The sequence below is a fragment of the Loxodonta africana genome, chromosome 4 (genome assembly GCF_030014295.1).
Source record: "Loxodonta africana isolate mLoxAfr1 chromosome 4, mLoxAfr1.hap2, whole genome shotgun sequence".
NCBI classification, from domain to species: Eukaryota; Metazoa; Chordata; class Mammalia; order Proboscidea; family Elephantidae; genus Loxodonta; species Loxodonta africana.
The window spans coordinates 153068560-153089528 of NC_087345.1; the positions used below are offsets into that span (position 1 = coordinate 153068560).

Here is a 20969-nt window from a genome sequence, read left to right on the forward strand (position 1 = left end):
CCAGATATAACCCAGGTCAATCCATTAATCCTACCTGCTTGGGGCACCAGACACATCCAGATATTAAGAGATGGCCTGTTCCCTGGGAACAAGAGCCCAAAAAGCATCCTGCAGGCTTTTTTGTTTTTAATTAAAGATTTTTTTTTCTTAAGGCAAAATCGGGTGGAAAGAAACGTACGCTCAGTTAACTATGTCTAGACGTCAGGATTTCGACTCAGATCGAGGTTACATTCCGAATATTTTTCGGATCGTCCTCCCAGGCGGCAACTTCCCGCGGGGTGCAGCGGCCCCCTGTGGCTCTGGTGTTCTTCTATTGTAATTAACACCGTCCCTCGCGGCCTCCATACTGATACCTCGGCGTACCCACCGTCCCCCCGGTCTCCGCCGTGTTCAGCGCCCACCGACAGACTACGGCGCTGCGGGCGGGGCGCCGGAGAGAGGAGGGCTACACGTCGTGGCGCACTGCGGTGGAGCGTCAGGGGCGGGGCCTGGGGCGGGGCGGGGCCTGGGGCGGGGCCTCGGGGCGGGGCCTCGGAGAGACGAGATCAACGGAGGGGCGGGGCCTGTGGGGCGGGGCCTGGGATTTTCCCTGCGGGCGACGCAGGCGGTCGTGCGGCAGTCAGCTGAGCGGCACTGGGCGGGGTCGCGAGGCCCCAGGCCTGCCCGTGGCTCCCCAGCTCGGATTCCCCGGCCTCTGTCCCCCGGCCGGCGCCCCTAACCGGCGTCTGCATCCGGGTCCGGAGCCCTCCCCTGGCGGGCACGATGCCGAGGAATCAGTGACGCCGAGAGAGGCCGGAACGCGGGCGGCCGGGTGAGCCGGGGCTGGGGGTGGGCAGGGGGCTCGGAGAACGGAGGTGGGTCCTTCTCTGGAAGACGCCTCTCTGCCCTGGACTATGTCCTTGTCCCCCGCCTTTCTGCGACACGGAGCCTGGAGGGGTGTGGGTGGGTGGCGACGGGTGGGGCGTCTCTTCCCGTGGGATTGCTGCCTTGGCGGGTGTCCAGGTCCCGAGGCCGGGGGAGAGCCTCGGCGGATCCTGACCTGGGTGAAAGGGCAACGGGGCGACCATCCCAGAGGGCCCCTCCCCCCTCCCTCCGCAGGTCACAGGGGTGGTTTCAGGGTGATACCCTCCCGCAGATTGGGAATGACAGTGCAGGCAGCTCTCACTGTAAGGAGGAAGTGGTTAAAGGTATATACCTTTTGAAAATATAAAATGATTACTTTTATGAGATGGCCCAGAAACAATAAAGAATGAATGATCTCTCTCTAAAGCCGACAGGATTACGAAACAGCTGAAAGAAATCTACATAAACCATTTGTCTGGGCGAGCTTGTGTGTATGTATGTGTGCGTGTGAATGTAGTGAGGCTGAGAACCTTAAAGAAATTGTTTTTACGGAAGGCAGTGTGTGAATTGGAGGCAGTAGAGCGACTCGCTAAGAGAAAACGAAACCCAGGTTCTGGTTTAGCCTCCAGCACCAGAAACGTTGTGTGGAAATGTGTGCCACAGAATTGTTTTAGGATGGAAGACTAAAGCAGGAAGAGTAAGGCGGTGGTCACACATTGTGACCTTTCAATTCTAGTTAGAGAGATGGCACTCACTGTTAAACAGAAGAATCCACCTTGATCTTTTGACCAAGGGAGAGAAGAGTTAGGGAGCCAGGCTGCCTCTCAGGACACTGCCCAGTTTGTAGTGGGCTGGAGGGTCCTGGCAGCACAGGGCAAGGACAGAGAATTGCCCTGAAATGGGCCAGGTGGTGAAGTTTCAGTGTGGCCTGTAGAAAGGGGACGGTGATTGATTTGACTGTGTGTGTGTGATCATGATTGTTTCACCTGGTTTTTACTGGGCCAGTGTTAGTGGTTCTTTAAATATGGTGTACCATACTATAAAGTAACAACTTTTTTATTAGCAACCTTCAGGTTGCAAATTATGGTACCGAATCTAACTAAAAAAAAACAGCTCTTTTCTTGGAAGGAGTTTGTCACTGCATTACCTTCCTACAGAACCCTTCCTTTAGGTTATTCTAGCCACAAAATATGCCTTCTTGTTCCCCAAACCTCTCTTTCTCTGAATTTTATAGAGACTTGAGATGTTTGATACATTCTTGGGAATTTATGGAGTAGAAAATCCAAAGGAAAAGGAAGAAATTAAACTCTTTTTAAAAAAATCTGTTTCATTCAGAAAGAAAAAAAAACATTTTGGAAGTTTTTATTATATACACCTTGACATGTATATGAGGATTGAAAAATAGACTGTGTATTATGAAATGATGTCCAGATACCTTTGTAGTGATACTAAAAAAAAGCAGTTCTAATTTTAAAACAAGTTTTAAAAATTGCATTCAGGAATGCAATTCCTGAATAGAACTGTAGAAAAACTCGTAATACTAGCAAGCAGAAGTGTTTTTCAGGTGTTAGACTTAAAAATACCTCATTTTCCTGTATTTTCATTTGATTTCAACAAACATTTACTGAGAAGTGCTATATGCCAGTCTCTACATACCCATACCCATTGTCATCAAGTTGATTCGGACTCACAGCAACCCCACAGGACAGAGTAGAGCTGTCCACTAGGGTTTCCAAGGAGTGACTGGTGGATTCCAACTACCAACAGCTAAATGCTCAACCACTGCGCCACCCGGGTTCTGTGCCAGGATCTAGTAAGGAGAAAATAGAGGCCTTGACGTTAAGTTTAATAGGAAGGTAGACCAGTATAGGATAATTGCAGTATATTGTGAAATGGGCCAAGGAGATAGAACACTCAAAGTGCTATTGGGTGCTCAGAGGAAGGAGCCACTAATTTAACACAGGAAATCGTATTTGAGCTGGACATTGAACTGCCCAGTGCATGTTTGCCAGGGGCAAAAATGATATCAGGCATTTGGGGCAGAGGGCAGAGCAGGTGCAATGGCACAGAGGCAAAAGAATGCTGAGGACTGTGAGATCTTTAACGTGCCTCAGATATGAGTGGGATGTTGGCGGGAGCTGATTCTGTGGCTTGGTTGGTCTAAACTAAAAGGCCACGATTGTCTTGCTAGGGAGCTGGGACTCTGTCTCTTGTAAGGGAAGGTTTTTAAGTAGGCGGTTGGCTTCGTGTTAGGAAAGAAACCATACAGACATTTTCTGTATATTTGTGAAGTACAAAATCAAAATACTATTTCTGGCACATAAAGTTGAGGCTTCTTTCACCCCACCAGTAGGACACGTACTTTAAGTTCTTCTTCCATGGTAGTTACAGGTTTAGTTGATGCGGTCTTGGAATCTTACTCAGCCCCCTTGTAAAGCCAAACTGGAATTTGCCAATAGCCAACTATTATCTCTCACAAAGAAACAGGTTTTCATTGTCTAAAAGTAATTTATCCCTATAGCGATTAAACCAGTGAATACTTAATCTAGCAAATTTGGAGAATGTGCCACACCATGGTAAAGGCCTAGGCTTATTCTGTGTTATGCTCACCGATCCATTGCGTAGTGGTGGAAGTCAGTATAAGGCAGATTTCTGCCCAGTGTGTAACCACTTTCTGGCAGTCAGTTATCTAGTGCTACTATAACAGAAATACCATAAGTGGATGGCTTTAACAAACAGAAATTTATTTTTTCACAGTTTACAAGGCTAGAAGTTTGAATTCAGTGTGCTGGCTCTAGGGGAAAGCTTTCTCTCTCTGTTGGCTCTGGAGGAAGGTCCTTGTCTCTTTGAGCTTCTGTTCTGGGTGATCTTCATGTGGCTTGGCGTCTCTCTTGCCCCATCTCTGCTTCTTTTGCTTGCTTGTTTAATCTCTTATATGTTTCAGAAGAGATTGATTTAACATGGGGAACATCTAGCTCAATGACATAACATAGTTTATAAATAAAATGTTCTGTAGTCTACTTTAGCACCTAGGGTCTTAAAAGCTTGTGAATGGCCATCTAGATACTCCACTGGTCTCACTCTGCCCAGAGAAGGGTAGAATGAAGAAAACCAAAGACACAAGGGAAAGCTTAGTCCAAAGGACTAACGGACCACAACTATCACAGCCTCCCCCAGACTGAGTCCAGCACAACTAGATGGTGCCCAGCTACCACCACTGACTACTCAGACAGATATCACAGTAGAGGGTCCTGAACAGAGCTGGAGAAAATGTGGAACAAAGTCCTGACTCAAACACACAAACACAAAAGACCAGACTTACCGGCCTGACAGAGACTAGAGAAACCAGAGAGTATGGCCCCTGGACAGCTTTTTAGCTCAGTAATGAGGTCACTTCTGAGGTTTACCCTTCAGCCAAAGATTAGACAGGCTCATAGAACAAAATGAGACTGAATGGGCACACCAGCCCAGGGGCAAGGATGAGAAGGCAGGAGGGGACAAGAAAGCTGGTAATAGGGAACCCAAGGTTGAGAAGGGAAGAGCATTGACATTTTGTGGGGTTGGCAACCAATGTCACAAAATAATATGTGTATTAATTATTTAATGAGAAACGAGTTTGCTCTGTTAACCTCCATCTAAAATACAATAAAAAATTTTTTAATTAAATCAAATGCATTAAAAAAAAAGAGAGATTGATTAAGACATACCCTACACTAATCCTACCATTAACATAACAGACATCCCATCCCCAAATGGGATTATAACCACAGTCATAAAGGCTAGGATTTACAGCACATGTTTTTGAGGGGACAAAATTCAGTCCATAACAAGCACCATCCTGTAATGGAATAGGCAGTTGCATGATAAGGTCATTGCTAATATTTTGTCATTGAAGTGTTCAAGCCTGCTCTATATGACTGTCTGCTATGGAATCAAGATAAGACATTATTGCATTGAATAAGAAGTTGAACTGGATCATTTCTAGGCCAAGTTGGGAATGAAATTTAAGTCCGTGCCTGCAAGGTCAAGTCATTGCTATAATTATTTGACATTTAGAGTTAAGAATGGTAATATATATTATGAGGAACTTAGCAGATCTGGGAATAGAAATTGATCTTCCACCCACCAGGAAGTTCTCATTCTTCCTCATTAGTGAAATCTTGAGAAATCCTGTGCTGAATTAATTCACCCTCCCATAGTTAAATATCACCTTTGCTGAGAAATGACATATTTCAGATCTAGATTAGTTAGATTACTATGAGAAGTTCTGTTATTAGACAGAACTTTGGGATAAATGGCTTAGTTCCAATTTCAGTAACCTTCAAAGATAGGTGCAAGGATTTATAATATATCTTTGTGTTTGCCCAATTGGAAGTAGTTCAACAGACCTACTCGTAGACATTTCACATTTGCACTGTACAGTAGTAACTCCTAACGATGCCCCCAAGGTATTCTAAAGTAATAAAGTACCTTCGAATCATCAAAATCAGGTAGATTACTTATAGTAAAATTGCAGTAATGAGTATTTACATTCTGTATTATATACTCTAACTTCTTATTTATTATTAATAATGCTGGATAACAAAGAGTTTACTATAATTAGGGCAAGGATATGTATTAGAGAGAGGAGATGGCATGTCCATGAGGGTACTGGTCGTATGTGTGTGTGTTGAATGATGGGGGTTGGATTGTGAGCTTGCTAGAAGCTTAAAAATACTTTTCACGGGTTTTTGAGCCGAAAGCAGCCATGCTGATCATCATCTGCAAGAAGAGTCAGTAAATAATAATAAGAGTTCAGGTGTCTTCCCAAGGTCACACACCTGGTTAGCGACATCCAGTGTTTTTTCTACTATCTCTCTTGGCACAGGAGATAGTAGAAAATCTGTGTTCAAAAGTTCATAGCCTTGAAAACCCTGTGGAGCAGTTCTACTCTGTGGAGTTCTACTCTGCACACATGGGGTCTCCATGAGTCAGAACCAATTTGATAGCAAGTAACGACAACTCTTGGTTTTTTCCTTGCGCTCTTGTCTGAATCTGGGCACCTTGAAAAAGAGGCATGGGTGTAACAACTAGGACCGGTTTTAATTTTATTATGGTTATATCCAAAGGCTTTGTGGAGTCATAAATGAAGATCAAAGAGGAAAAAAAATCTGAACAATTTTCAAGGGAAAATCTCTCTTCCCTTTCCTTCTGTTCTCTTCCTTCCCCTCCCCTCCCCTCCCTTCCTCTTCCCTCTGTCTTGGAAAAATCATTAAGGAGAAATTTGTGGATATAATAAAATGAAACCAAACACATCTCCGGATGCTTGTTTAGATACTTTTTTTTTTTTTTTTTAAATATTTGTTAAATGTTTCCATGGCCTTTGCAAAGTATAGTGAACGTCAGGAAATTCAGTGTTGACAAGTAAGTAGATGATACGTATCACAAGGATTTTATCTTTAGGTCTATTGCCTAGAATTTCAGGGTTCCTTTGCAAAATAGGTAGGAACATTGTTGCTTAAGGAAATCCCATTTTTATGAAAATCAGATCATTCTATGTGAAAATGAATTTTATGAAAAGCAAGAAACTGGCAGTGTATCCAAATTATTTTATTGAGGCAAAAGAAAATCCAGTCTATCCTAGTCACCTAATGCTAAGGGATAGAACACTATAGCATTGTACCTCTTTTCTAAATGAATCATTATGTGTAAAACATAGATACTTACAAAAGGTTGGAAATTGAATAACATGCTTTATCAGTGTTTTTCAACTCATAAAGTTGCCATCCTTATTAAATAATTGCTTGAAGGAGAAGTCACTGAGGGCAGAAGTGCCCCATGGCTTGCTGTCCCTTGTTAATAGTAACACTGACTCTTGATTACCTGAAGTTCCTTCAGACTCAAAGCAGGTTGCCAGGCCCTCAGTTCCAGTGGACCTCCAGAGGGCCCAAGGTATTGCCTCCTGTCGGGGTGGGGAAGAATCATGTCCTGCATTCAATGAGTTTCCTTTTAACATATGGATACTAAGAGAGCAAATACAGATGTTAGGATACATCACAAAGAATACAGTTCTCTTGCCTCTATTTTCCAGTGACTGATTTCATGCATAATTGACCCTGCAACTCAAAGTTAGAAACTTAGTCCTCACTTCCCAGCTCCTTCTTCATCCCAGAGCCTGTCATCTCTACCTTTCACGGTGCCGTTTGCTTTCTGCCTTATCACAGTTGTATAGCACGCATAGTTGTTTAATATGTACTTGTTGGCTGGATGGATTTAAAATTACCTTCTAAGGGTAAGCATCTTAGAGGAGATAATGTTATACTTTTTCAGGTATCTCTCGACATTTGCCACTTTTTACCTTTGTAGCAGAACTGTGCGTGTGTGTGTGTGTGTGTGTGTGTGTGTGTGTTTATTGGAGGGGTGGTGGTAGGGGTTGCCTTCAGCGTATTGCTTTATGATCCGTCTGCAGTCCCTCATGGGAAAGGCTTATCACGTTCAGGAACAGTGAAGATGAAAATTTTTTGCCTGGAGCACATAGCCAGTCATTGGAAGAGAGGTTCTGTGTTTGTCCAGGTGGTAGGTGTTACAGAAGTGGAGCTGTGGTACACTCATCTACCTTATATTTATATGCTGACATTGGCCCCTCTACAAAGTAAAGTGGTATGTGTAAAAATACTTCCAGAATATGCAATAACTAAGGAAAATTTCTTACTCCTTTTTCATTTGCTTTGAAATATTGTGTAATATATGATTATATAATATTACATAATAATTATAATACATACTTAAGTAATACTATGCAATAGTACTTTTATTGCATTATAAGATTAGATTGTGCCACTTACTAATTGACCTTGGGCAAGCTGTAAACCTTTGTCAACTCATATTTCTTAACCTGTAGAACAGGTATCTAGTTGAGTTTTAGTGAAGAGTAGAGACAGTAACTTGTGTGGTACGGTGATCAACACACAGTTAGCATTCAAAAAAAAAAAAGATATTCTCCCTTTCCTCTTAACCGAAATTAGCAGAAGTAAAATATAGAAACTTAAACAGCTTTATTGAGATATAATCCACCATACAATTCACCCAAAATACGGAATTTGAATTTGGAAATTTAGATGGAGAAATTGATTTAATGATACTGTGCCCCCCAAAAAACAATATATGTATATGTAAGGTCTATGTTATAGGAAAACCTCTTGAATTCCTCATGTTAGGATTACTGATCATTGTGCTCCACCCCTTCCTGCTATATTTCCTAAACTCCTCACAGTGATCCTTTATCTACTCATGTGAACAAACACGTGTGCACATGTGTCTCTTAAGCTGGGATAGACCTTGATTGTTTAAAAGGAAGAATCAAATATGTTCAAAAAAGTAATTGGAGATAAAATAGGCAACTCTTGGAACAAATATTAGCAGTTACTAATAGATTTGTGGGATTCGCGAGGACCTCCTAGCAGAGGGGGGACAGATATATTTTTAATTTGTAACTTTTCCATAGGAACTGCTGCCATGTCCCACCAACCACTCAGCTGCCTGACAGAAAAAGGGGACAGCCTTGATGAAAGCCCAGGAAATGGTCCCCCCAATCTGGCTCATCCAAACCTGGACACGTTCACCCCAGAAGAGCTCCTACAGCAGATGAAAGAGCTCCTTATTGAGAATCATCAGCTGAAAGGTGAGCAGTAGCTGGCCCCTCACTTCTCCATGTACCTTAGGCCTTCACGAAATGTAACCCATTTGTAAAAAGGCTTGTAAGTGGACTCCCTTCTCTGTTTCCCTGTGAGGAGAAGGAGCGTAGGGTTTAGCTTTTGGTAGGGCTAAAACTGCTTCATTGTTTACTTTTGGATGCAAGTAAGAATAAAAAGTACTGTATATATCTCAGGGAAATAGCATAATGGCATTTAGCCCATTTATTTTAAGTTTTTGCATCCTAGTTCATGGACATGCACATATGCATATAATAAAATAATTATTATTACTACTTCATCCACTAAACAAGTGGTCTGTGTTAGTAGGGTTTATGTTCTTTGAGAGCAAGTAAGTAAAGTTTCTTGTTCATTTTATGTTCCGTAAACCGAAAACCCGCTGGTGTCATGTTGATTCCAACTCATAGCAACTCTGTAGAATGCAGTAGAACTGTCCCATAGGGTTTCCAAGGTTATAAATCCTTATGGAAGCACACTGCCACATCTTTTTCCCATGGAGCACCTGGTGAGTTCCAACTGCTGACCTTTTGGTTAGCAGCCGAGCACTTAACTGTTGTGCCACCAGGGCTCTTTTTCAAAAGCAGGAAAGGCCACCAGTATGTTATAGAGTTAGTCTTAAATATTACATTGTTAAGAGAAAGCAAAGGAGCCCTGGCGGTGCAGTGGCTACAGTGCTCGGCTGCTAACGTTAAGGTTGGTGGTTTGAACCCACTAGCCACTCCACAGGAGAAGGAAGTGGCAGTCAACTTCCTTGAAGATTTACAGTTTTGGATACCTTTTAGGGTCACTATAAGTCAGAATACACTCGACAGCAGTGAGTTTGGTTTGGGTGGTAGAAGAAATATCTTGAGCCATGGCTTTTGGCAATGATAAGACCTTCCTCAGTCCCCTAATTATTAATAGGTATCCGTGTTGTAGTGGGAACACCCACATCGATTCTGTTTTCTTAGGGCTTTTGATGACTAGAAATGACATTAGACCCACTAGTCCTGTGTGGAAGCGAAAACCACTCATCTTGCTACAGTCTCTTTCCTGCTGACCCTGGGGTCCATGCCAAGCATGACATCTTTCAATTCAGAGCCCGGTAGTAAAGCAGTCTTAGGGGATGTTTGATTCATGAAACGAAGTCCACTCCCCTGGTGTGTGACACTCTCACTCTTAACCCCAAACAGAGGCCATGAAGCTAAATAATCAGGCTATGAAGGGTCGGTTTGAGGAGCTTTCTGCCTGGACAGAGAAACAGAAGGAAGAACGCCAGTTCTTTGAGATACAGAGCAAAGAAGCCAAAGAGCGCCTAATAGCCTTGAGTCATGAAAATGAAAAATTGAAGGAAGAACTTGGAAAACTAAAAGGAAAAGCAGAAAGGTCATTTGAGGTGAGCAAACTGATCACTTATGATTTTATTAGTACTTGTAATAGAATCTTATTTGTCTAGATTTCTAGATCAAAATCTTTCATGTTTCAGGCTAGAGTGGTGGTTTGCATTGTCTTAGAAGAAGTGGTTTGCTGAATAGATTGATTGCAATTTAAGAGTCATGTGTAGCCTCTTTTGGTGGAAGGAGTTTTATACAGCTTAGCCATGTATTCAAAAGAATGTTGAGATTATAAATCAGTGTTTTGTATTATAGAAAGTCCAGAAGAACCTCTGCCTAGAACCATCCAGTTGTTTCATTTTTAGTTTATGTCTTTGGTATAAACTTACATTTTCTAGAAAATCTGTTACTCAGAATTTTTACTCATTGGCCTTGTCCCTCTTCTCAGGCTAAAAGAAAAATTACTCACTTTACATTTTCCTTTCGGAAAAGTGGTCTGACAAGTGTCACATCATGAGAAGAGGCTTTAGGGTCACCACAAATAAAGAGGGAAGTCGATGCATTTTTACTGACCCGAAGAACCTGGGATATGGTGCTCACACCCGAGAGTGAATGTCAAAAAGAGATGTTAGTGAAAAAAATTAATTGGAGCAAATTTGAAGTTCCTGCCCCTTCTCCAGGGCTCACTGGCTATTTTTCATTTAGATGGACCTCTGCTGTTCATTTTCTTCCAAATCTGGAACTTCACGACCCTAAGGATGGAGCACTGGGTTGGTTCGGGGGGATTTATCTCTGATGTGTCGTGAGACTTTACCTTGAACTTTGTTGGTCTCTAATTTCTTAAATGAATAAATAGTGGAAACAAAGAAAGGGAATAATGAAAAGGGGATGATAGAAATAATACAAGGCACAGAAAGTTGTACTTTACATTATAGTTTATATCAGTGATCTCACTTATCCACTCCTATTTATGGGACAATTAAAACATCCTGGTTTAGTACACTTATATTTGTATTGAAGTGTTCAGTTTTCATCAGATTTATCACATCTGATGTTTCAACTTGTCTGACTTGACATTAGTGAAATATTAATGTATATATAGACTGAAATTTAATTTTTTGACCCTTGGTACCAGCTCCCGAATTTTCTTTTTTCTCACCAGACTTAACTTTTAGCAGCCTTGAAACACCAAACAGATTTATAACAACCAGCTTCATATCTGGGAGAATTTTGAATCTTTCATTGTGTTTTCTCATATTTTACCAGAAATGTTAGTCCTGTGTTTTGGCTTCGAAACAAACATGACAAGAATAGAAGCAGAGGTGGGTGAGCATTTGTGAGGAGATTGAGTTATGGAAGCTTTTGTTCTTATTTTCTGGAATTTTGGACCACAAATTATGAGTCTACCATTGCCAAAATCCAGTTGGTTATTTTCATTATATCAGCTGATTCCAGTGTCTGAGGAAGCCTTTCTTTCTTGTCATAGGATATTTTAATTTTTTGTTTGAATACCATCAAACAATGTAAAAATTTGCATTAAATGTTATGTCAAAATAAGTTGCCAGGTAAAAGCGAGAATTTTCCACTTTAGCACAGGGGACAAAGATATTGAGAAACTGCCTTGTCTGATGAGTATGGGGTACAATTAAGTTTGATGGCCTGGTCCTTAGTTTGAATTATAATTTGCTTCACTTTTCTTGTCTTTTCCAAAACCCAACTGGTGACTCCAAGGTTCCCAAGACAGAGCCAGAACAAGAAATGGAACAGCTGAAGACACAGGTGATTCGCCTTCAAGCTGAAAAAGCAGATCTGCTGGGTATTGTATCTGAATTACAACTCAAGCTGAACTCAAGCCGTTCCTCCGAGGACTCCTTTGTTGAAATTAGGATGGCTGTAAGTTTTTTAAAAAATCAAATTATAAAACCTCATGTGGACAGTTGGAAAAAAGTACTACCATTTCTTTTTAACACAGGGAAGCCAAACAGTGAGGAAATTTCAGTGTAGCAAAGATAAATTGGCTCTCATTTTTTAAAGAATAACAATGCTTAAAAAAGTTGTCATAATTGGAATGGAAAACTATTGATTACCTTTTATCACAAATGGGATAGTCTTTTTGTTATTGTTGTTCAGTATGTCCTGGCAAATCAGACATTTTTGTGACTGACCTAAAAATACAAGTATAAACTTTCTATCGTTTTGCAGACCAGGTCTCAAAGTTGTGTTCAGCCATTCATTTAAGTGAGCAGTTTTGTGATCAGGTACAGTAAATGAATGGCTTTTAAGCACTTTTTAACACTAGAACCCTTTTTCCAAACAAAGTCTTATGAGGAACCATGGTATATTAAAAATAAGAAGAGAATTCCCCTTGACATCAGGAACAAGACAAGGGTGTCCACTCACACCACTTCTATTCATCCTAAGTAGATCAATAAAACAAGAAAAAGGAATAAAAGTTATCCATATTGGAAAGGAAGAATATGTGCAGTAGAACATACACCAATTCAACAGTGTCTACATGTACCACTTAGTGACACTGATCACATTCTTCAAGTTGTATAACCATTCTCACCCTCCTTTTCTGAGTTGCTACTCCCTCGTTAACATAAATTCAGTGCCCCCCAAGGTTCCTCTTTTATCTTTCAAGTTGCTGTTGCCGTTATAGTTGTATAGATAGTTCTTAAAAGATCATAATGCTCAAGGCAGACATGACTGTATGTATAGGAAATCCCAAAGAGTCTGCAAGAAACCTTTTAGAGTTAATAGAGGAATTTAGCAAAGTCATAGGGTACAAGGCCAACAGACAATCATTTGGGTTCCTATACACCAACAATGAGAAATCTGAACAGGAAATTAGGGAAACAATTCCATTTACAGTAGCATCTAAGAGAATAAAATACCTAGAAATAAATTTAACCAGGGATGTGAAAGACTTATACAATGAAAATTATATAACACTGCCGAGAGAGATTGAAGAAGATTTAAATAAATGGAAAGATGTTACATGTTCATGGATTAGAAGACTTAATATTGTTAAGATGTCAATACTACCCAAAGTGATCTATAGATTCCATGCAATCCCAATCAAAATTCATACAGCCTTCTTTACAGAAATGGAAAAACCAGTCCTCACCTACCTTGAGACCAGAAGAACTAGATGGTGCTCAGCTACTACAACCAGTAGATGTTCTGGGATAGAATGAGAGAAAAGTGTAGAACAAAACTCAAATTCCTAAAAAAAGACCAGACTTACTGGACCAGTAGAGACAAGAGAAAGCACCAAGACTATCACCCTGGGATACCCTTTAAGCTTGAAACTCAAACCACTCCTGGTGATCATCTATCAGCGAAAAGACAGAGTGGCTCATAAAATAAATAATATCACTCAAATGAGTACTGCATTCCTCTAAACAGTCATCTAAATGAGACCTAACAGTCAACCTTTACTGTATTTTTACACAAATACACATTATATTTTTTGCCAACTCTGCAACCCCCTCATGCATTATTTTCCTAGACATGATATGGGGATTATATGCATGAATACATTGTTTATATAGGCACATTATTTGTGAAAAAATACAGTACTCTCTCCCAAAGATGAGCAAGTAAGGGGGGACAAGGAAGCTAGATGAGTGGAAATAGAACAACCTGAATGGAGATAATGAGAATGTTGACACATTGTGAAAACTGTAACCAATGTCACTGAATGATAAATATGTGTAGAAGTCGTTAAATGAGAACCTAATTTGCTGTGTAACTTTTCTCCAAAACCACAATAAAATATTTTAAAACAAGGTGGAAGCAACCTAAATACCCATCAATGGATGAACAGATAAACAAAAAATGTGGTACGTACATACAATGGAATACTATTCAGCTAGTAAGAGAAATGAAGTATTGATACATGCTACAACATGGATGGAGCTTGAAGATATTGTGCTGAGTGAAATAAGCCAATCACAAAAGAACAAATATTTTATGACCTCACTTGTCATTTTATGACAAGAACAAGCAAGTGTATAGAACCAAAGTTTACTAGTGTTTACCAGGAGTGGGAGGGAGGGGCAGAGTGGGGGTTATCGCTTATAGAGTTTATGGTGATGGAAGAATCACACTGATTAAGGGTAGGGTTGCACAGCCGATTAATGTAGTTGCTGTCAATAAGTTGTACACCTGCAAAAAGTTGAATTGGCGAAAGTTGTGTGATAGATTTATTTACAACAATGAAAAAAAGAACAGTTTATGTACAACCAAATGCCTCGTATTCAGTTCCATGGTTTGGAGGTTTAGGGTCATGATTTCATGGAACATCCCAGCTAATTGGCCTAATAATATATTTAGTGCTTCTGTCCTACCTCCTAATTCATTGGTAGTGCCTGAGGTCTTAAAGATTTGCAAGCAGCCAGCCACAACACAACAATTGGTCTCCGTTCACCTGGAACAACAGAGGAAGAAGAAGAGTGAGAAATAGGAGGTGGAAATGGAAGGTGTGGCTAATTGCCTCCAAGAACAACTGCCACCATTGCCATGAGACCAGAACAACTGAATGGTACCATTACTGAACATTTTGATCAAACATTCTGTGGAAGAACCCTAATCAAAAGGGAGAAAATGCAGCTAGAATTTCAGATTCTTATAGAATCTAGAGTATCTGGAGCCTTGGAGACCTGAGGAACCCTGGAAATTATTGCCCTCATAATCTTTAAACCTTAAGCTAAAAATATCCCCTGAAGTCTTCTTAAAACCAGACAATAGTTTAGCTTAACTAGTAAAGAATGTCTGCCTTGAGCATTGTGCTCTTTTAAGAACTATCTATATGGGATCAAATTGATAACAGCAGCTGAAAAGATAGGAACCTTAGGGGGCAGTAAGTTTATGTTAATGGGGGAGGAACAACTTAGAAAGGAGGGTGAGAATGATTGCACAACCCGAAGAATGTAATCAGTGTCACCGAATTTGCACATGTAGAAATGGTAAAGTGGGTATATGTCCTGCTGTGTATATTAACAACAAAAATAAATAAAATAAAATATTTTTAAAAAGAAGAAGAGAGGTAAAAAGAAAGAGCAGAGCTTCCCTGGCTGTAGGTTGAGGGTAGAGAGTACTTTGGCTTCTCCCTCCCAACATCAGCTACTCAGGATCCTCAGAGCACTGACTGTGAAAGCAGTGCTTTCAAACTTGGAGTTGTGTGTACCACAAGATGAAGTGAGCTGAGAGAGATGGCACGTGCTAACACGTTGCTAAGCAGCTGTGAAGCATCTATTAATGACTGTATCTGAACGTACAGGCAGTCCTATTAAAGAGCAAAACAGGTAGATAAACCACGAAGGGGCCTAAAAAAAAGATAATAAGGGAGGAAAAACTCGAGTATAAAATCCTCTCTAATACAGACTGCCGTTTAAGCTTTGTCAGAGTACACACCCCGCTATAGGAAAAGAGAGAAATTGTGTCTGTGGTAGAGAGAGGTGTATCTTGTAGATAAGGGGTGGAGAGAGTAGGGAGGAACTTGCAAAGAAGCTGAACTCCTGAATGTGTCTGAAATATTAATATGTGGCTTTCTTCACTTTCTGATTCATTTGCTGCTCTAAACATAAACGGGGTTTGAAAACAGCTGTTAATTACCTTGCCATCCGTGCCCCTTAGTAAATTTTAGATGCATTAATAGTGGCCGAAATTGAGAGAATTAACCAGTTAAAAAGCATGCTTTGCCCAGGTCCCCTTTATGTAAATGACCAATGATTACTGAAACACAAGTTTGATCAAAGAACTTTAACTTTCTGCAAATAACTGCTAAAAGGAAGCTCAGAGAGCATATCAAAGTTTCCAAATGAGGTTCTTCCTTCAGAGTGCATGTTCAGCATAATATTCTCCTTCACACATGAGTGTCAGTTAGTGTAAGCATGTTTTTCTCACTTTGCTTCTATGAACTAGGAAACACTGCCCAAGACTGAGAGTTTATGCAAGCAAAATTATCTATAACAATCTTTGTGCGTCTTTGAAGATTTTCTCTGCTAGCTCATTGGAATATAAATGACTTGTTCCATAAATGGCCTCCAGTGCATAAGAACTTCAAAGAGGAGCCACCTTGACAAAGATGATGCTTTGTAAGCCTCTAAAAAGGAAAACTGCCAGTTTTACAGCTGTGCATCAACAGGTTCTAGCATTTTGCATTTTAAAAGCAGCACCAGAAGGGTGTGAGTTGTCACTAGCTTTTTGCAGCCTTAACCTAGGGAAGGAGGGCACTGCCAAGGAGAGAGGGAAGGAGATAAGCTTTCACGTTTACGGAGTCAGGGTGAATGTGCAGAATGAGAGGAGACTGTCCTTGAAGCCTTAACATAGATATTTATAATCCTGACAGGGTATAGGGGGCAGGAAGAGGGGGGTAATGGAAGAGTAAATTGCTATTCCATTTGAATGACTAAATTTAAACATTTCACATCTAAATATTTGATAGGTTCCTTGGGTTGCATGTCATCAAAATTCTTGATCTTTTGTCTTTTTTCCTCAGGTAAAGAATTCGTCTTGCATAATATTGACCTAAATCCCTTTCGTTTCTGCTTTCTCAGGAAGGAGAAGCAAATGGACCGTTCAAAGAAATCAAGAATAGTCCCGGCCCCACAAGAACTGATGCCATTGACAAGTATGTGAAGAAGGATTAGGGCTGTCGGGCAGAGGGGGCAGTCTTCTCGACACTGGGAGGTTAAACATGGGCTACAAAAGTAATGTCTTACTAGGACCTTTCAAGAATATTAGTTTTGAATGCTATTTGATGTTACAGCCCAGACTGGCAGGGAATAAAAATAGTATTTGGTACCTTTTTAGGCTACATAATGCTCACCACTCTATTATAGATGTGATAGGTGAAAATGTATTTATCCTTAACCAAAAGAAGCTACTTGTTTTTCATCAGAAGACCCACGTTTTGTTTACCAATGTCATTTGATCCGGATCAGGCTGCCCAGCTAGATAAGTGAGGTGTTTCCATTTTCTTCTTTCTGTTCGTTGCCACTTGCAAGCCAAAGTGACTGATACTGGGTAATCTTCTGTAACAATGGCTGTTACTGCTCTGAATCTTTGTGGGCGGTTCTTGAAAGCGTCCAGATACCTGTGGAGCCTTGAGTTTACCTGTCTCAAGGACATACTAGCAAACCACCCGCTGCCATGGGGTTGATTCGGACTCAAAGTGACCCTATAGGACAGAGTAGAACTGTCCCATAGGGTTTCCAAGGCTGTAGTCTTTTCAGAAGCTGACTGTCATATCTTTCTCCTGAGGAGCGGCTGGTGGTTCAAACTGCTGACCTTTCAGTTAGTAGCCGAGCACTTAACCACTGCGCCACCAGAGCTCCTCATACTAGCAGACATCTTAAATAGTGGGAGGGACGTTGCAAAGGGCAATGGTAGAGGAGGTGGGTACTGGAAACCCCCAGTTTGACTCTGGCAGGTAGCACTCACCCAGAATAAAACCCACGGCTGTCCCATCAGTTCCAACTCACGGCAACCCTGTGTATTACAGAGTAAAAATACTCCATAGTGTTTTCTTGGCTGTAATCTTTACAGAAGCAGATTGCCAGGCCTTTTCTTCCACAGTGACTCTAGGTGGGCTCGAACTGCCAACCTTTAGTAGTCCAGCATAAACCTTTTGTGCACAAACCCAGGGGCCTCTCCTCAGCCAGAACAGGCTTAGCTAATCCTCTGCAAGCAGGTTAACCCAGTGCCGTCGTTGTTATTAGTCCACTTAAGAGACAGTTACCTGAAAATTTCTCTAAGAATCTTTCCTCATAGACTTTTAAAATCTTTTTTTATTATTATTAAACTTGATGGATTGCATAGAGATTGACTTACAAAGCCATGACAAAATTTTTTTTCCCCTTTTATGCTCCCAAGCCCTTGTATAAGAGAGAAGATAAGTGTTAAGTATTTTTTCAACAAACAGGGAATAAATGAATGTTGTTTCCTTTTTTGTTAAAAAATTCCTCAGCTTTTCCCCAAATTGTTATTTTAATATAAAAAACTTTCCTGGAAGTGAGAGGAAGGAAGCTAGCCCTGTTTGAGATGTTCAAACCACTTCCTCCTAATTTACGTCCATGTGAAAAGTCCACTTCCTTTTAGCCACACTGCTGTTTTTTAGTAAATAACATCTTTGCCCTATGTGTGAGCATCATAAGGAATCAGAAATTGGTTACTAGGTTTGGAGTTTAAGCTTCGGGTCAGGGGACTGGGATTTAATACTGGCTGTTTATTAGATGCTCACCTTCCATGCAGGATTCCCTGGTTTGATTCCCAGCCAATACACCTTATGTGCAGCCAGCACCTGTTCGTCCGTGGGAGCTTACATGTTGCTATGATGCTGAACAGGTTTCAGGGGAGCTTCCAGACTAAGATGGACTAGGAAAAAAGGCCTAGGGATCTACTTCCAAAAACCCTGAATCCTGAGGGTTCAATCCCTATCCGGTCTATGAGGAAAGATTCTTGGAGAAATTTTCATAGGGCAGGCAGCATTTCATTGTCTTGTGCATGGAGTTACCATGAATCGGTGGCTGACCTGATGGCAGCTAATAGTAACAACAGCAATTTAATAGATATGTGAATTTTAGTAGATTACTGAAATAGTAGCTGCTATTAACATCATCATACTTATCCTGAATGTTTTGTTATTGTAGGGGTGGTTTTGTCACTGAAATGTCTTTGTATTAATCAGATGTTGAAATCAAGAAAAATATTTGGCTACCAACAGTGTCTGCATTTTTCTCCTCAATTTAAAACCAAAAAGTGTAAAAATTTTTTTCCCCCAGTAATTTGATGGTTTTCCGTCAAGTTAAAGAAGGCCAAGGGGTCTGTGTGTGTGTGTCCCCAAAGGTAGCACATGTTCTTATATACTTGTCTTCCTACAGTCCTCTTTGAGACTAGACCTCTAGGAAAGCCTGGCATCCAAAAGAGGGCTGTGCCTGTTGAACTGCTTCGGTGGGTTTTGTGGTCAGATGTGTATACAGTGAGTGTTTGGAGGAAGTGAGCTCATGCAGCCTAAGGTTGGCCTCTCTGGAGCCTCACTCTTAGTTCCCCACCTGGTTTCGTTCCTTGGAAACCACAGAGGAGTGTGTTACTGGGGGTCATGGGGCCAGCTGTGCTTCGTCAGTGAGTAAGAATCAATTGGAGAGTATTCGGTTAAGCAGTTCCTTTAAGTTGGCTCCACTTACATTGGGCTACTCTGTTCTTAGACTTCAGCATTCTTATTTTCTGATGAAAACCTTTTAACGTTCATACTGAAAGTGAGATTGTCTCAATGTAGAAGCAGATCTGCACAAGGAGCCAGGAATTATTTGGAATTTGAAGAATTAACTGTGAGCCAACTCCTGCATTGTCTAAGAGAAGGAAACCAGAAGGTAGAAAGACTTGAACTTGCACTCAAGGATGCTAAAGAAAGGTATGAAATAGATATACATTGTTTTTTGTAACAGCTTTATTGAGATGTAATTAGCATTCCGTACAATTCAGCCATTTAAAATGTACTGTTCAGTGTATTTTAGAATATCCACAGGGTCATGCAACCATTAAAAATTACTACAATATAACTGTAGAAAACTCTCTCCCCACAGAAACTCCATCCCTTTAACACTCACTCCTTCCTCCCTCCTCCTCCCAGCCCCTGCCAGAAGCTAGTCTACTTTCTCTCACTGTAGATCCACCTATTCTAGACATTTCATATAAATGCACACATACAATACGTGGTCTTTTGTAACTGGCTTCTTTCACTTAGAATACCATTTTCAAGGCTCACCCATGTTGAAGCTTGTGTCAGTACTTCATTTCTTTTTGTTGCGTAAATACCATTCCATTGTAGGGGATAGATCCCATTTTATCTGTTCATCAGTTGATGAACATTTAGATTGTTTCCACTTTCTGCCTATTATGAATAATGTTGCTGTGAACATTCATGTACAGATTTTTGTATGGACATGTGTTTTCAATTCTCTGGGGTGTACACCTAGAGTGGAATTGCTGGGTTACATGGTAACTCTTTGTTTAATATTTTGAGGAACTACCAAACTTTTCCAAAACAGCTGCACCGTTTAATATTCACATCAGCAATGTGTAAGGGTTCCAGTTTTTCCATATCCTTGACAACGCTTGTTGTTGTCCTTTATTTTAGTCATCCTAGTAGATGTAAAATGGTATCTTACTGTGGTTTTGATTTGTATTTCCAAAAAAAAAAAAAAAATTTTTTTTTTTTTTTAAGTAACTAGTGATGTTGAGCATCTTTTCATGTTGACCATTTGGAGAAACATCTGTTCAAATTCTCTGCCCATTTTGCTTTTACTGGATTATTTGTCCTTTTATTAATGAATTGTAAAAGTTAGTTATATATTCTGAATACAAGTCCCTTATCAGATATATGATTTGCAAATATTTTCTCACATTCTGTGGGTTGTCCTTTCAATGTAATAGTTTCTTTTGAAGCACAAGAGTTTACTTTGATGTCATCCAATTACCTATTTTTTCTTCTTCCACTTTGTGCTTTTGGTGTTATAGCTAAGAAACCATTGCCTAACCCAAGGTCATGAATAGTTACTCTCATGTTTTCTCCTCAGAGTTTTATAGTTTTGGCTCTTACATGCGGGACTGTAATCCATTTCGTGTTCGTTTTTACGTAAGGTGTAAGGTAGGTGTCCAACCTCGTTCTTTTGTCTGAGAATATCTTCTTGTCCCTGCATCATTTGTTGAAAAGACTATTCTTTCCGCTACTGAATTATCTTGGTACCCTTGTTGGAAATTGACTGACCATAAATGTAAAGGTTAATTTCTAGACTCTCAGTCCTATTCCATTTTGATCTATATGTCTACCCTTATGCTATAATACCACACTGTCTTCATTACTATAGCTTTGTAGCAAGTTTTGAAATTGGGAACTGTGAGTCCTTCAACTTTTTTCTTCTTTTTCAAGATTTCTTTGAAATCCTGGGTTCCCTCTCTTTTCCCTATGAAGGGTTCCTATTCAGCGTCCCTTTTCTGTATGAATTTTAAAATCTGCTTGTCAATTTCTACAAAAATACTTGGAATTTAGATAGGGATTGTGTTGAATCTGTAAATTTGGGGAGTATTGCTGCCTTAACGATGTTAAGTTTTC

General features: G+C 40.4%; 1 protein-coding gene across 4 annotated transcripts in view; it reads left to right on the top strand.

Moving 5' to 3' along the window:
- Positions 1-639: 639 nt before the first annotated feature.
- OPTN (optineurin) overlaps positions 640-20969 on the top strand; it is a 54817-nt gene continuing 34487 nt past the window's right edge. For 2 of the 4 annotated variants that reach the window (XM_010590726.3, XM_023548909.2), the window contains exons 1-6: positions 641-811; positions 8327-8503; positions 9707-9909; positions 11579-11740; positions 16414-16487; positions 19134-19268. In XM_010590726.3, coding sequence (XP_010589028.1) covers positions 8338-8503; positions 9707-9909; positions 11579-11740; positions 16414-16487; positions 19134-19268 — 740 coding nt within the window. In that variant the 5' untranslated portion in view covers positions 641-811; positions 8327-8337. Of the gene's footprint in view, positions 812-8326; positions 8504-9706; positions 9910-11578; positions 11741-16413; positions 16488-19133; positions 19269-20969 lie in introns of all 4 variants that reach the window. The other 2 variants (XM_010590727.3, XM_010590725.3) reach the window with 2 other exon arrangements.